The following is a 13092-nucleotide window of genomic DNA, read 5'->3' on the forward strand; positions in this document are numbered from 1 at the left end:
ACAGTGCTCCTTAGGATGTTTAAAGCTTGGGAAATCTTATTGTATCCAAATCCGGCTTTAAACTTCTTCACAGCAGTATCTCGAACCTGCCTGGTGTGTTCCTTGTTCTTCATGATGCTCTCTGCGCTTTTAACGGACCTCTGAGACTATCACAGTGCAGGTGCATTTTTACGGAGACCTGATTACACACATGTGGATTGTATTTATCATCATAGTCATTTAGGTCAACATTGGATCATTCAGAGATCCTCACTGAACTTCTGGAGAGAGTTTGCTGCACTGAAAGTAAAGGGGCTGAATAATTTTGCACGCCCAATTTTTCAGTTTTTGATTTGTTAAAAAAGTTTGAAATATCCAATAAATGTCGTTCCACTTCATGATTGTGTCCCACTTGTTGTTGATTCTTCACAAAAAAATACAGTCATTTAGGTCAACATTGGATCATTCAGAGATCCTCACTGAACTTCTGGAGAGAGTTTGCTGCACTGAAAGTAAAGGGGCTGAATAATTTTGCACGCCCAATTTTTCAGTTTTTGATTTGTTAAAAAAGTTTGAAATATCCAATAAATGTCGTTCCACTTCATGATTGTGTCCCACTTGTTGTTGATTCTTCACAAAAAAATACAGTTTTATATCTTTATGTTTGAAGCCTGAAATGTGGCAAAAGGTCGCAAAGTTCAAGGGGGCCGAATACTTTCGCAAGGCACTGTATATGCAGATGATAGTCTTATACTCAGCTGGCACCTCCCCGGATGTTGTGTTAAATGCTCTACAACAAAGCTTTCTTAGTGTCCAACAAGCTCTCTACCCTTAAACTTGTTCTGAACAAAACAAAGGTAATGTGGTTTGGTAAGAAGAATGCCCCTCTCCCCACAGGTGTTTTTACTACCTCTGAGGGTTTAGAACTTGAGGTAGTCACCTCGTACAAGTACTTGAGTGTATGTGTAACCGATGTGAAATGGCTAGCTAGTTAGCGGTGGTGCGCACTAATAGCGTTTCAATCGGTGACGTCACTTGCTCTGAGACCTTGAAGTAGTGGTTCCCCTTGCTCTGCTTTTGTGGAGCGATGGGTAACGATACTTTGTGGGTGACTGTTGTTGATGTGTGCAGAGGGTCCCTGGTTCGCGCCCGGGTATGGGCGAGGAGATGGTCTAAAGTTATACTGTTACATATGGCTAGACGTTACACTGTCCTTCTCTCAGCACATATCAAAGCTGCAGGCTAAAGTTAAATCTAGACTTGGTTTCCTCTATCATAATCACTCCTCTTTCACCCCAGCTGCCATACTAACCCTGATTCAGATGACCGTCCTTCCCATGCTAGATTACAGAGACATAATTTATAGATCGGCAGGTAAGGGTGCTCCCGAGCGGCTAGATGTTCTTTACCATTCGGCCATCAGATTTGCCACCAATGCTCCTTTTAGGACACATCACTGCACTCTATACTCCTCTGTAAAATGGTCATCTTTTTATACCTGTCACAAGACCCACTGGTTGATGCTTATTTATAAACCCCTCTTAGGCCTCACTCCCCCCTATCTGAGATATCTACTACAGCCCTCATCCTCCACATACAACACTTGTTCTGCCAGTCACATTCTGTTAAAGGTCACCGAAGCACACACATCCCTGGGTTGCTCCTCTTTTCAGTTCACTGCAGCTAGCGACTGGAACGAGCTGCAACAAACACTCAAACTGGACAGTTTTATCTCAATCTCTTCATTCAAAGACTCAATCATGGACACTCTGACTGACAGTTGTGGCTGCTTTGTGTGATGTATTATTGTCTCTACCTTCTTTCCCTTTGTGCTGTTTGTACCATGTTTTGTGCTACTATGTTGTTTCTACCATGTTGTTATTGTTATGTTGTGTTGCTACCATGCTGTGTTGTCATGTGTTGCTGCCTTGCTATGTTGTTGTCTTAGGTCTCTCTTTATGTAATGTTGTGTTGTTCATTGTTGTGATGTGTGTTTTGTCCTATATTTATATTTTATTTATTTTTAATCCCAGCCCCCGTAGGAGGCCTTTTGCCTTTTGGTAGGCCGTCATTGTAAATAAGAATTTGTTCTTAACTGACTTGCCTAGTTAAATTAAGGTTAAATAAAACATGTAATACATATATCTATAGTAGCACCTGCCCCCTGGTGACCATTAAGTAGTATGGTAAAGCTGGGATTCTTAACTAACAACATTTTACATTACATTTTAGTCATTTATCAGACGCTCTTATCCAGAGCGACTTCCAGTAAGTAGTAAATACTTATTCTCCACCATCATTTGCAAATAAATTCATGAAAAATCCTACAATGTAATTTTCTGGATTTTTTTTCTCATTTTGTCTGTCATAGTTGAAGTGTACCTATGATGAAAATTACAGGCCTCTGTCATCTTTTTAAGTGGGAGAACTTGCCCAATTGGTGGCTGACTAAATACTTTTTTGCCCCACTGTACATAAGTGACAGAAGAGAAAAAATACATTTTAGAATTCATTTCCTGCAATTCTACACATTTTGCCATGGGACTTAGAGAATTTATTTTGCAATTTTGAAAACAAATTTCAGGCAATTCTACTTATTTTGCCATGGGATGGAGAGAAATGTTTGCCATTTTTAATATATGAGTGAGAGTGACTAACAAAATCAATGGGGGCCCCCGGTTGGTAATTGAAACATGATTACTACACATGTAGATAGATTGATAAAGTGGTCAAGCCAGCTAAACATTTCTAGCTGACCTGGCTAATTGAGTGACTGTCAGTGACTGACATAACAAGAAACTAACTGCTGATGCGCAACCACATTTTGAAATTGCACCTTGTGTACTGTTCTAACTCTCAAAGTTGAGACCCCGACTGAGTTTGAGTTTTATGGGGGCTAATTGATCTGCGCGCCTAGAAAAGGGGGCCTCGCCAGGCAGCCAGTTGCCCAACAAAGCCTGAGCCACACCACAAAGAAATGGCATTCACTTTCTAGCACTTATACGTTTGCTACTGTCTGGTACCAAATTATTTTCTACTTGATGCAATGTAAAATACCTGGTGACTTCAGTACCGTAAAAAAGTGCAACCCGTTTCTCCCTTGTAGTATTCGACACGGACAAGACTTCCCAGACTTCCCGTATCCCAGATATGACTTCCCAACTACAATAAAAACTCAGGTACAATAATACATAAGATGTCCCATTTCTTGATTTTATTTTAACTGGACACAATTGTTACACAGAATATTTTCATATATCTTTAGTTATTTTCACATATATCTTTAGATTTAGTTTTTTAAACATCAGAGTAACCAAACTTAACACCTAAAAGCATCTGTAAAACAATACCGTCAATACCGTCACCCTGTAGTGCAATTTACAGTTCAAACTAAAAACAGCTTTTGTCTGCAAAAATATACATATTTATTCATTTAGCTTTTAACTGCTATTTAGACTTGGTAAAAACGTAAAATATCTTTATTACGGCAAATCAAATAAAAACACAGAATTGACAACATAAGTCATCTATAGGCACATTAGCTCAAAATGGTCTAAAAATGCCTAGATGAAGATATTCAATCACTGCACCAGCAGGAGTGGACCACACATCATGTTAAACACTTTGACACACAGGTAATACCACCAAGGTTCTAGAAGCACTTGAATGAGGCACCACGTGGAGGTTAGGTCTAATGACAACACAGAACGACACTTTGGCCTGAAGGTTCATCGCACAGCAACAGGCACAAATGATGCAGAAGCTGTAAACTTACTACGATATACACATAAGCGACATTCAACACAAAACAGTACCTTGGGCATTGACGCAATGCTGTTATGGAGTTTTCAGTGCGGCAACATTGAGGAGAAATAAAAAAAAATATGAAAAATAATGGCACCTTTTAGGGCAAACACAAAAATGTTATGATTGATAGCCATCAAACTGTGTGCTGATGCATTTGCCAGCAATCAGTCATCACTTCTTCCATGTATATTCAAATCATCCCTTGGTGTGGACTTTCTTCCGTCTTATGAGAGGGGTGAAAGGGGCATTCCTATTGGAGTATTATCTTTGGAGTGGATTGCTTTTGGTGATGGAGTTATGGTGTGACAAAACCTCACAGCAATGGTTGTAAAAGACGGACTATCCCAATGAGCACTGCAGAATAGAGCTGACCACTGACACCAAAGACAGATACCAAAGATACTTATTGATCTAAAACCAATCCTTGTCTTCACATACTGTATACACAGAAACACTTTATGCTTCTAAATGGAATACACATGGACATTCTCATATTAGAGCTAAACAGCTAAAAACATCACCATGTTTACTCCCGTTTTTCTTTTACACAGGCTGTTGACTGTACATGCATTTCACAACACAATAGCTGTGTCCCCTCAGTCTAAAATGGGTTCATGTCCTTGTCATAAGTCTCTATGGTGTATGGTGAGTACCTATCCAAGCCCTTCATTTACTAGTGTTCAGGAAGGAGAAGAGACAAGGAAAGAAAGTAATTACGATGATTGGAACACAGCCAATGAGGAACCACAGGTGAAATCACCACAGTGGGTGTGTTTACTGGGCCATGAGGACCCAACTGTCTAGGACCCTATTCATTCAAGCCCAGTTAGCTGTCAATGCAACTTGGAAATACTGTGCTTTCACAAATACTTTCAGACCGCATAAAAGGACTACAGATTCTGACTCAACCACAACACCTGCTTACCAGTTTTGATTGAATAGGGCCCGAAGCTGTTAGTGGAGTGAATGATTCAAACGGTTTGCTACACACTAGCACCAAGTCACAAAAGTGAGTCAACTTAGAATCAATCAAATACTGTTCCAGCGACATCACATGAGCTGGAGTGTAAAATATGAGATCCTCCTTCAAATGAAGGAGTCATTTCATGACTGCATTTCTTATAAATTCTACATCACCAGGAATGCGGACGAAGTGCTGACAACAAGAGAACAGGTACTCAGGCGTACCATCTCTACTATGGATGAAACATGACCTCCAGGCCAAGCAAATGACTGGAGAAATACAACACAAGTCTCTCTAGTTTATAATGCCTATTTAGGATTGGCTGGTGGTCTCCTCCCTGCATTAATTCCATCAGCTACAAAAAAATGAGCAGCAACAAAGATATGTAGGACAACAAATGGAGTGCAACATTCAAGTTATGATTCCATTCAAACACAATGATACTTATGTCTGGAATACATTTGTGAGGCATTAAGTGAGGTGAGTACTTATTCTGCAGCGAGGGTGACTGCTACAGAGACAGATTATAAACAATAGGAGGAACTTGGCAACAGACTTGAGTATGCACTAACTGAATATTAAGATGGGAGTGTGTTTGTCTGTGTGGATGTGCATATTTCTGAGGCTACTGTCGTAAGTCTCCACTTGGAATATCGATTTTCCTCAAAGTTTTACAACTGAATGAAACATGTACGTATCAAATAACATGCAATGTCTCACATGCACTTCCTAGAATTGTTATTGAATGGCTAGTGGGGTTTTAGGCAAATAGTGAGTTTTTTTCACTCCAATATACTACACGTAAGCATTTTTACTTTGGTAAGTTGTTGTTTTACATTAATTCTAGTACTTTGTCAAATCAAATACTAAACTATTTGTCAAGTACTAAACTATTTGTCAAGTAGTAAGAGACTATTTGTCAAGTAGTAGAATATTTGCGAAGTACTAGCCTATTTGTCAAGTAGTAGCCTATTTGTCAAGTAGTAGGTCATTTGTCAAGTAGTAGACTATTTGACGTTAATCCAGCAAGCAGCTTGATGTCTGAACTTTAAAAAAGCAACAATGACACTTTATTTTACCGTCTGGTATTTACTTTGATATTACACGGTAACACAGTAATTACATGTTGTCCATAAACACCTCTTGGTTTCTTGGGGACTCATTGTAACCACCTGGTACCAAATGCTATAGTACCAGATAATACCACGGCCAATTGTTACAATGTATTTGTCTTCGATAAATGCCAGGCCATACCAACTCTGAAGGACTGCAAAAATAAAACAAACTAACAAATCAGACAGGAAGCTAATCTGAATGATCTTAACTGGGGCAACCGAACCCAACAGAGGTGAAATTGATCAGCAGTAAGATGAGAATGAGAGGGACTGCTAAATGCTTGTGATATCTCCTCCTTTATCAATGTAACACTCCAGGAGATGACAGTGCTAGCTACGCAAACCATCTGAGAGCCTATGGGGCACACGGGCCCCTGCCACAGCTGTTTAGAGCAGCCAACAGGCCACCATGCTCACATGGTGACACCAAGGAGCAGGTGTTGGGGGGGGCATCAGTGTCCCCCATCGCTGGACGAAGGGCTTTCGGATCGCCTCTCTTTCAGGCTGGCAGGCTGCTTCTTCTGTTTGTGTTTGGACTTCCTCAGCATCCGTACCTGAACACAGCATCAAGGACACGATAGCTTAACAGCGCTTTACTTTATAGATAGCTATGGGAGATTTGCATCCATGGTGAAGGACACCACAGTAAAGTTGTAACTATTTGCCCCATTATAGTAGGAAAAAGCTGTTACCTTTGGGCCTGCTGCAGATATGATGATATTTCCAGGGGCCTGGATCCAGGGCTCTCCATCCACCTGCACAGGGATGGGCTTGGTCACTGTGATACGCACGTAGTTGCCCTGGGCGAGACGGATCCCAGAACGCATGCCGCCCTGCACCTGGCCCTGGACCACACAACACAGATATATCTGTATACAAACCTCATTCGTGGTATCCTGATTTTAACGCTGTACACTGGAGAAAACGTTCTGAAACACTGGGATAATTTTTAGCACTGATGTCTCTCTTCTCTGTGGTATCAGGACATACAGTGCCTTGCAAAAGTATTCGGCCCCCTTGAACTTTGCGACCTTTTGCCACATTTCAGGCTTCAAACATAAAGATATAAAATTGTATTTTTCTGTGAAGAATCAACAACAAGTGGGACACAATCATGAAGTGGAACGACATTTATTGGATATTTCAAACTTTTTTAACAAATCAAAAACTGAAAAATTGGGCGTGCAAAATTATTCAGCCCCCTTAAGTTAATACTTTGTAGCGCCACCTTTTGCTGCGATTACAGCTGTAAGTCGCTTGGGGTATGTCTCTATCAGTTTTGCACATCGAGAGACTGACATTTTTTCCCATTCCTCCTTGCTAAACAGCTCGAGCTCAGTGAGGTTGGATGGAGAGCATTTGTGAACAGCAGTTTTCAGTTCTTTCCACAGATTCTCGATTGGATTCAGGTCTGGACTTTGACTTGGCCATTCTAACACCTGGATATGTTTATTTTTGAACCATTCCATTGTAGATTTTGCTTTATGTTTTGGATCATTGTCTTGTTGGAAGACAAATCTCCGTCCCAGTCTCAGGTCTTTTGCAGACTCCATCAGGTTTTCTTCCAGAATGGTCCTGTATTTGGCTCCATCCATCTTCCCATCAATTTTAACCATCTTCCCTGTCCCTGCTGAAGAAAAGCAAGCCCAAACCATGATGCTGCCACCACCATGTTTGACAGTGAGGATGGTGTGTTCAGTGTGATGAGCTGTGTTGCTTTTACGCCAAACATAACGTTTTGCATTGTTGCCAAAAAGTTAAATTTTGGTTTCATCTGACCAGAGCACCTTCTTCCACATGTTTGGTGTGTCTCCCCAGGTGGCTTGTGGCAAACTTTAAACAACACTTTTTATGGATATATTTAAGAAATGGCTTTCTTCTTGCCACTCTTCCATAAAGGCCAGATTTGTGCAATATACGACTGATTGTTGTCCTATGGACAGTGTCTCCCACCTCAGCTGTAGATCTCTGCAGTTCATCCAGAGTGATCATGGGCCTCTTGGCTGCATCTCTGATCAGTCTTCTCCTTGTATGAGCTGAAAGTTTAGAGGGACGGCCAGGTCTTGGTAGATTTGCAGTGGTCTGATACTCCTTCCATTTCAATATTATCGCTTGCACAGTGCTCCTTGGGATGTTTAAAGCTTGGGAAATCTTTTTGTATCCAAATCCGGCTTTAAACTTCTTCACAACAGTATCTCGGACCTGCCTGGTGTGTTCCTTGTTCTTCATGATGCTCTCTGCGCTTTTAACGGACCTCTGAGACTATCACAGTGCAGGTGCATTTATACGGAGACTTGATTACACACAGGTGGATTGTATTTATCATCATTAGTCATTTAGGTCAACATTGGATCATTCAGAGATCCTCACTGAACTTCTGGAGAGAGTTTGCTGCACTGAAAGTAAAGGGGCTGAATAATTTTGCACGCCCAATTTTTCAGTTTTTGATTTGTTAAAAAAGTTTGAAATATCCAATAAATGTCGTTCCACTTCATGATTGTGTCCCACTTGTTGTTGATTCTTCACAAAAAAATACAGTTTTATATCTTTATGTTTGAAGCCTGAAATGTGGCAAAAGGTCGCAAAGTTCAAGGGGGCCGAATACTTTCGCAAGGCACTGTACATGGTACTCAACAGAGTAAGGGCAGTAGGTGATGAACTCACCATGTGCACTACCCCGGTCACCCCCACCACCTCCAGCATGCCATCGTCAATGCGTGGTTTCCCGTAGCGCGAGTCACCCTCTGATCCCCACAGGTCTGCCCCAGAGCCCCAGCTGAACACACACACACGCAGTTGTAAGTACTGACTGTGTTACAGATCGTTATGTACTTTTAGGTTTGTGTGAGTAAGGGGACCGTGTGTGAGGCCATTTCTCTTCATGAGCATGCATCTTGAAGTGAATGTCATACGTCATGAGTGTCTGACTCTCAGCCGTGTGTAGAGTTTAACCCTGTGTGTTTTTGTGTGTATTTCCTACCTGGGGATGTTTAGGAAGATGAGGCCTTCTATGCTGGGCAGTTCCACTTCTTGTTTGTCCACCTGCAGTTTAAGGTCCTTGTGAAGGTTCCGTGTGTGGCTCAGCTTCTGCAGACCCGCCTTCAGGTACACACCTTTGTTATGGAACCTACATACCACAGGAGGTTGGTCGCATCTTAATTGGGGAGGATGGGCTAGTGGTAATGGCTGGAGCAGTATTAGTGGAATGGTATCAAATACATCAAACATGGTTCCCATGTGTTTAATGCCATTCCATTAGCTTCGTTCCAGTAATTATTATAAACTGTCCTCCCTCAGCAGCCTCCACTGCTACACACACACACACACACACACACACACACACACACACAACAAGGATAAGTTGTTTTGGGGATGTTCTCTTTTTTGAGACATTTTAAAGCAGCTTCTTACTGGAGGTGGTCTCCTACCTGCTGTTGAACTTTCCTGGTTCTTCTTCACGGGCATGGTGGAAGTCCAAACTGAGCTCAGCATCGATGCCCAGACCAAAATAATTGTTCATCTGCACTATCTGCAACAAGGGAGACCACCAGTAAATGAATGACCAGGACGACCAGCGTGCCCATGCATCAACTGAATAGATTGAGTTGAGTTTTATTTTTACAGGGACAGTGCACATTAATCAACGTTTCAGTAAAAGTGTTGGTTTTAGCCAGCCGGCTAATTTTCAACCGCAGTCCCTGGGCAGGTTATTAAAAACAATTACAATATAGACAATAGCAACATAGGACAAGCAAGACATAGCATACAGACAGAGCAACATAGGACAAGCAAGATGTAGCATACAGACAGAGCAACATAGAACAAAAAGCAGCAAGACAAAATTCAGAAAAGCAACAAAGTGTTTCCACACCTCACAAGTTACAGACAACAGACATGGAAAGTGGTAACACACAGCTAGGGACCAAGATCTCTTGGCATTATAGTTATGATTCAAATTATAACTATTGCCATTGTTATATCTGCATTCATCTGATTGTACCTTTGGTGGTTCCAGGAAGCCGTTCTCCTTGCCGTCCTCTGTGACTTCCTGTGCATCCAGCAGGATGGTCCAGCGGTCCATCTGCACCTCATCCGCCTCGTCTACAGACACAAGGATGTGGTGGGGGTCCTCTCCGCTGTAGCCCGCCCCCCAGCGCAGGATCCGCGCCAGGTCATTACCTGATGGAAGGCATTGGGGGGAGAAGATATTGGGGGGGGGGGGGGGATAGTTCAACTACTGATATATGCTGATTAAAGCTAACTTACGCACACTACAGTGATCAGAAGAGAAGGGTGTGTCCTCTCACCTGTGCCCAGTGGAACAATACCAATGGGGGGCTCAGGACAGACCAGCTTGTGTCGGATGGCCTCCAGGACCCCCAGGACCCAGCCCACCGTCCCATCTCCCCCACACACCAAAACCCGGAAGCGGGGTACCTCTCTAAACGTGTGCAGTCTGTGGAGGACAGAAAAAAAGAACATAAAAAAGAGATAAGGTGCTTATTTCATTGGTTAAGAATTATAGCCTAGTAAGCTAGTTAGATATATCTATCTATTTCATTGGTTTGAATTATAGCCTAGTAAGCTAGTTAGATATATCTATCTCTTTCATTGGTTAGAATTATAGCCTAGTAAGCTAGTTAGATATATCTATCTATTTCATTGGTTAGAATTATAGCCTAGTAATCTAGTTAGATATATCTATCTATTTCATTGGTTAGAATTATAGCCTAGTAAGCTAGTTAGATATATATATCTCTTTCATTGGTTAGAATTATAGCCTAGTAAGCTAGTTAGATATATCTATCTATTTCATTGGTTAGAATTATAGCCTAGTAAGCTAGTTAGATATATCTATCTATTTCATTGGTTAGAATTATAGCCTAGTAAGCTAGTTAGATATATCTATCTATTTCATTGGTTAGAATTATAGCCTAGTAAGCTAGTTAGATATATCTATCTCTTTCATTGGTTAGAATTATAGCCTAGTAAGCTAGTTAGATATATCTATCTATTTCATTGGTTAGAATTATAGCCCAGTAAGCTAGTTAGATATATCTATCTCTTTCATTGGTTAGAATTATAGCCTAGTAAGCTAGTTAGATATATCTATCTCTTTCATTGGTTAGAATTATAGCCTAGTAAGCTAGTTAGATATATCTATCTCTTTCATTGGTTAGAATTATAGCCTAGTAAGCTAGTTAGATATATCTATTTCATTGGTTAGAATTATAGCCTAGTAAGCTAGTTAGATATATCTATCTATTTCATTGGTTAGAATTATAGCCTAGTAAGCTAGTTAGATATATCTATCTATTTCATTGGTTAGAATTATAGCCTAGTAAGCTAGTTAGATATATCTATCTATTTCATTGGTTAGAATTATAGCCTAGTAAGCTAGTTAGATATATCTATCTCTTTCATTGGTTAGAATTATAGCCTAGTAAGCTAGTTAGATATATCTATCTATTTCATTGGTTAGAATTATAGCCTAGTAAGCTAGTTAGATATATCTATCTATTTCATTGGTTAGAATTATAGCCTAGTAAGCTAGTTAGATATATCTATATATTTCATTGGTTAGAATTATAGCCTAGTAAGCTAGTTAGATATATCTATCTATTTCATTGGTTAGAATTATAGCCTAGTAAGCTAGTTAGATATATCTATCTATTTCATTGGTTAGAATTATAGCCTAGTAAGCTAGTTAGATATATCTATCTCTTTCATTGGTTAGAATTATAGCCTAGTAAGCTAGTTAGATATATATATCTATTTCATTGGTTAGAATTATAGCCTAGTAAGCTAGTTAGATATATTTATCTCTTTCATTGGTTAGAATTATAGCCTAGTAAGCTAGTTAGATATATCTATCTATTTCATTGGTTAGAATTATAGCCTAGTAAGCTAGTTAGATATATCTATCTCTTTCATTGGTTAGAATTATAGCCTAGTAAGCTAGTTAGATATATCTATTTCATTGGTTAGAATTATAGCCTAGTAAGCTAGTTAGATATATCTATCTATTTCATTGGTTAGAATTATAGCCTAGTAAGCTAGTTAGATATATCTATATATTTCATTGGTTAGAATTATAGCCTAGTAAGCTAGTTAGATATATCTATCTATTTCATTGGTTAGAATTATAGCCTAGTAAGCTAGTTAGATATATCTATCTATTTCATTGGTTAGAATTATAGCCTAGTAAGCTAGTTAGATATATCTATCTCTTTCATTGGTTAGAATTATAGCCTAGTAAGCTAGTTAGATATATCTATTTCATTGGTTAGAATTATAGCCTAGTAAGCTAGTTAGATATATATATCTATTTCATTGGTTAGAATTATAGCCTAGTAAGCTAGTTAGATATATCTCTTACATAAATAATAATGTTTCTATTATTTTCTACAACATATATATTTAAAGTCAATCATGTATTCGCTGGATGGTTAATTTATTTGTGTCCGTGTCATGGCTAACAAACATACATAGTAGAAAAAAACTCCTTCCAAAGACCTTGTGGAAAAAACATTGCACAATACAGACCCCTTTTCTACAAACACAACAGCTCTCACATCACACTGCTGAATGAGGCTAACCACCACTTGTCTCACCCAGGCAACGGTCCCCCGTTGGTCATGTCAAACACTTGGTGGGGGTTGAGAAGCTTCCGGAAGCCATAAAGAAGCTCTTGGCCCTTCAGCCCGCCGCTCTTGGGGTTGACAAACACCAGTAGGGGCGAGCCACCTTTGGGCAACTTGTTGTGCTGCAGGGGAGTTACAACAGCAGCACAGTCAATGGAGTAAAGCAAGCCAGCTTCTTTAAAAAGGTCTGGTCATGTAAATTACACATTCAATTGGGATCTGGGATTGTTTACTTCACATTGACGCAGCATTACCATGATCTCTGGTATGACTAGGGAGGTCAGCTGCTGGTTGCTGACAGACGTGTCTTTGGCTAACATGTAGATCCTCTCAGCCTCAGAGAAGCACGTTATCTGCACCACTACTGCACCTACAACTCAGACAGACAAGCAAACCTCAGGATGTGATGTTGCATAACAAGCACTGTAAATATGACCTCTCATATAGCCCAGACTGGCACACATTCAATGTTATAATGACATTTAGTACTTTGGATGTATTGCACCAAACATTCTCCACAAATAAATAGTTTATTATAATAAAGACATCGCAAGATAAATGGCTGTGGGCCATACAGCAGGCT

General features: G+C 40.1%; 2 protein-coding genes across 2 annotated transcripts in view; both read right to left on the reverse strand.

The window, feature by feature from the left end:
* The window catches only part of LOC139391083 (nuclear factor NF-kappa-B p105 subunit-like), a 31297-nt gene extending 29836 nt beyond the window's left edge, over positions 1-1461 (reverse strand). Inside the window, exon 1 of the mRNA XM_071138592.1 lies at positions 1292-1461. The gene's annotated coding sequence lies outside the window, so the exon portion shown is untranslated. The remainder of the gene's footprint in view (positions 1-1291) is intronic.
* A 1710-nt stretch (positions 1462-3171) lies between these two features.
* Positions 3172-13092, reverse strand: part of LOC139390783 (diacylglycerol kinase theta-like) — a 31793-nt gene continuing 21872 nt past the window's right edge. The window contains exons 15-23 of the mRNA XM_071138158.1: positions 12764-12879; positions 12480-12631; positions 10173-10321; positions 9866-10044; positions 9294-9394; positions 8846-8992; positions 8530-8641; positions 6558-6710; positions 3172-6419 (exon numbers count right to left, since the gene is read on the reverse strand). Coding sequence (XP_070994259.1) covers positions 6318-6419; positions 6558-6710; positions 8530-8641; positions 8846-8992; positions 9294-9394; positions 9866-10044; positions 10173-10321; positions 12480-12631; positions 12764-12879 — 1211 coding nt within the window. The 3' untranslated portion in view covers positions 3172-6317. The remainder of the gene's footprint in view (positions 6420-6557; positions 6711-8529; positions 8642-8845; positions 8993-9293; positions 9395-9865; positions 10045-10172; positions 10322-12479; positions 12632-12763; positions 12880-13092) is intronic.

Source organism: Oncorhynchus clarkii, chromosome 31 (genome assembly GCF_045791955.1).
Source record: "Oncorhynchus clarkii lewisi isolate Uvic-CL-2024 chromosome 31, UVic_Ocla_1.0, whole genome shotgun sequence".
NCBI lineage: Eukaryota > Metazoa > Chordata > Actinopteri > Salmoniformes > Salmonidae > Oncorhynchus > Oncorhynchus clarkii.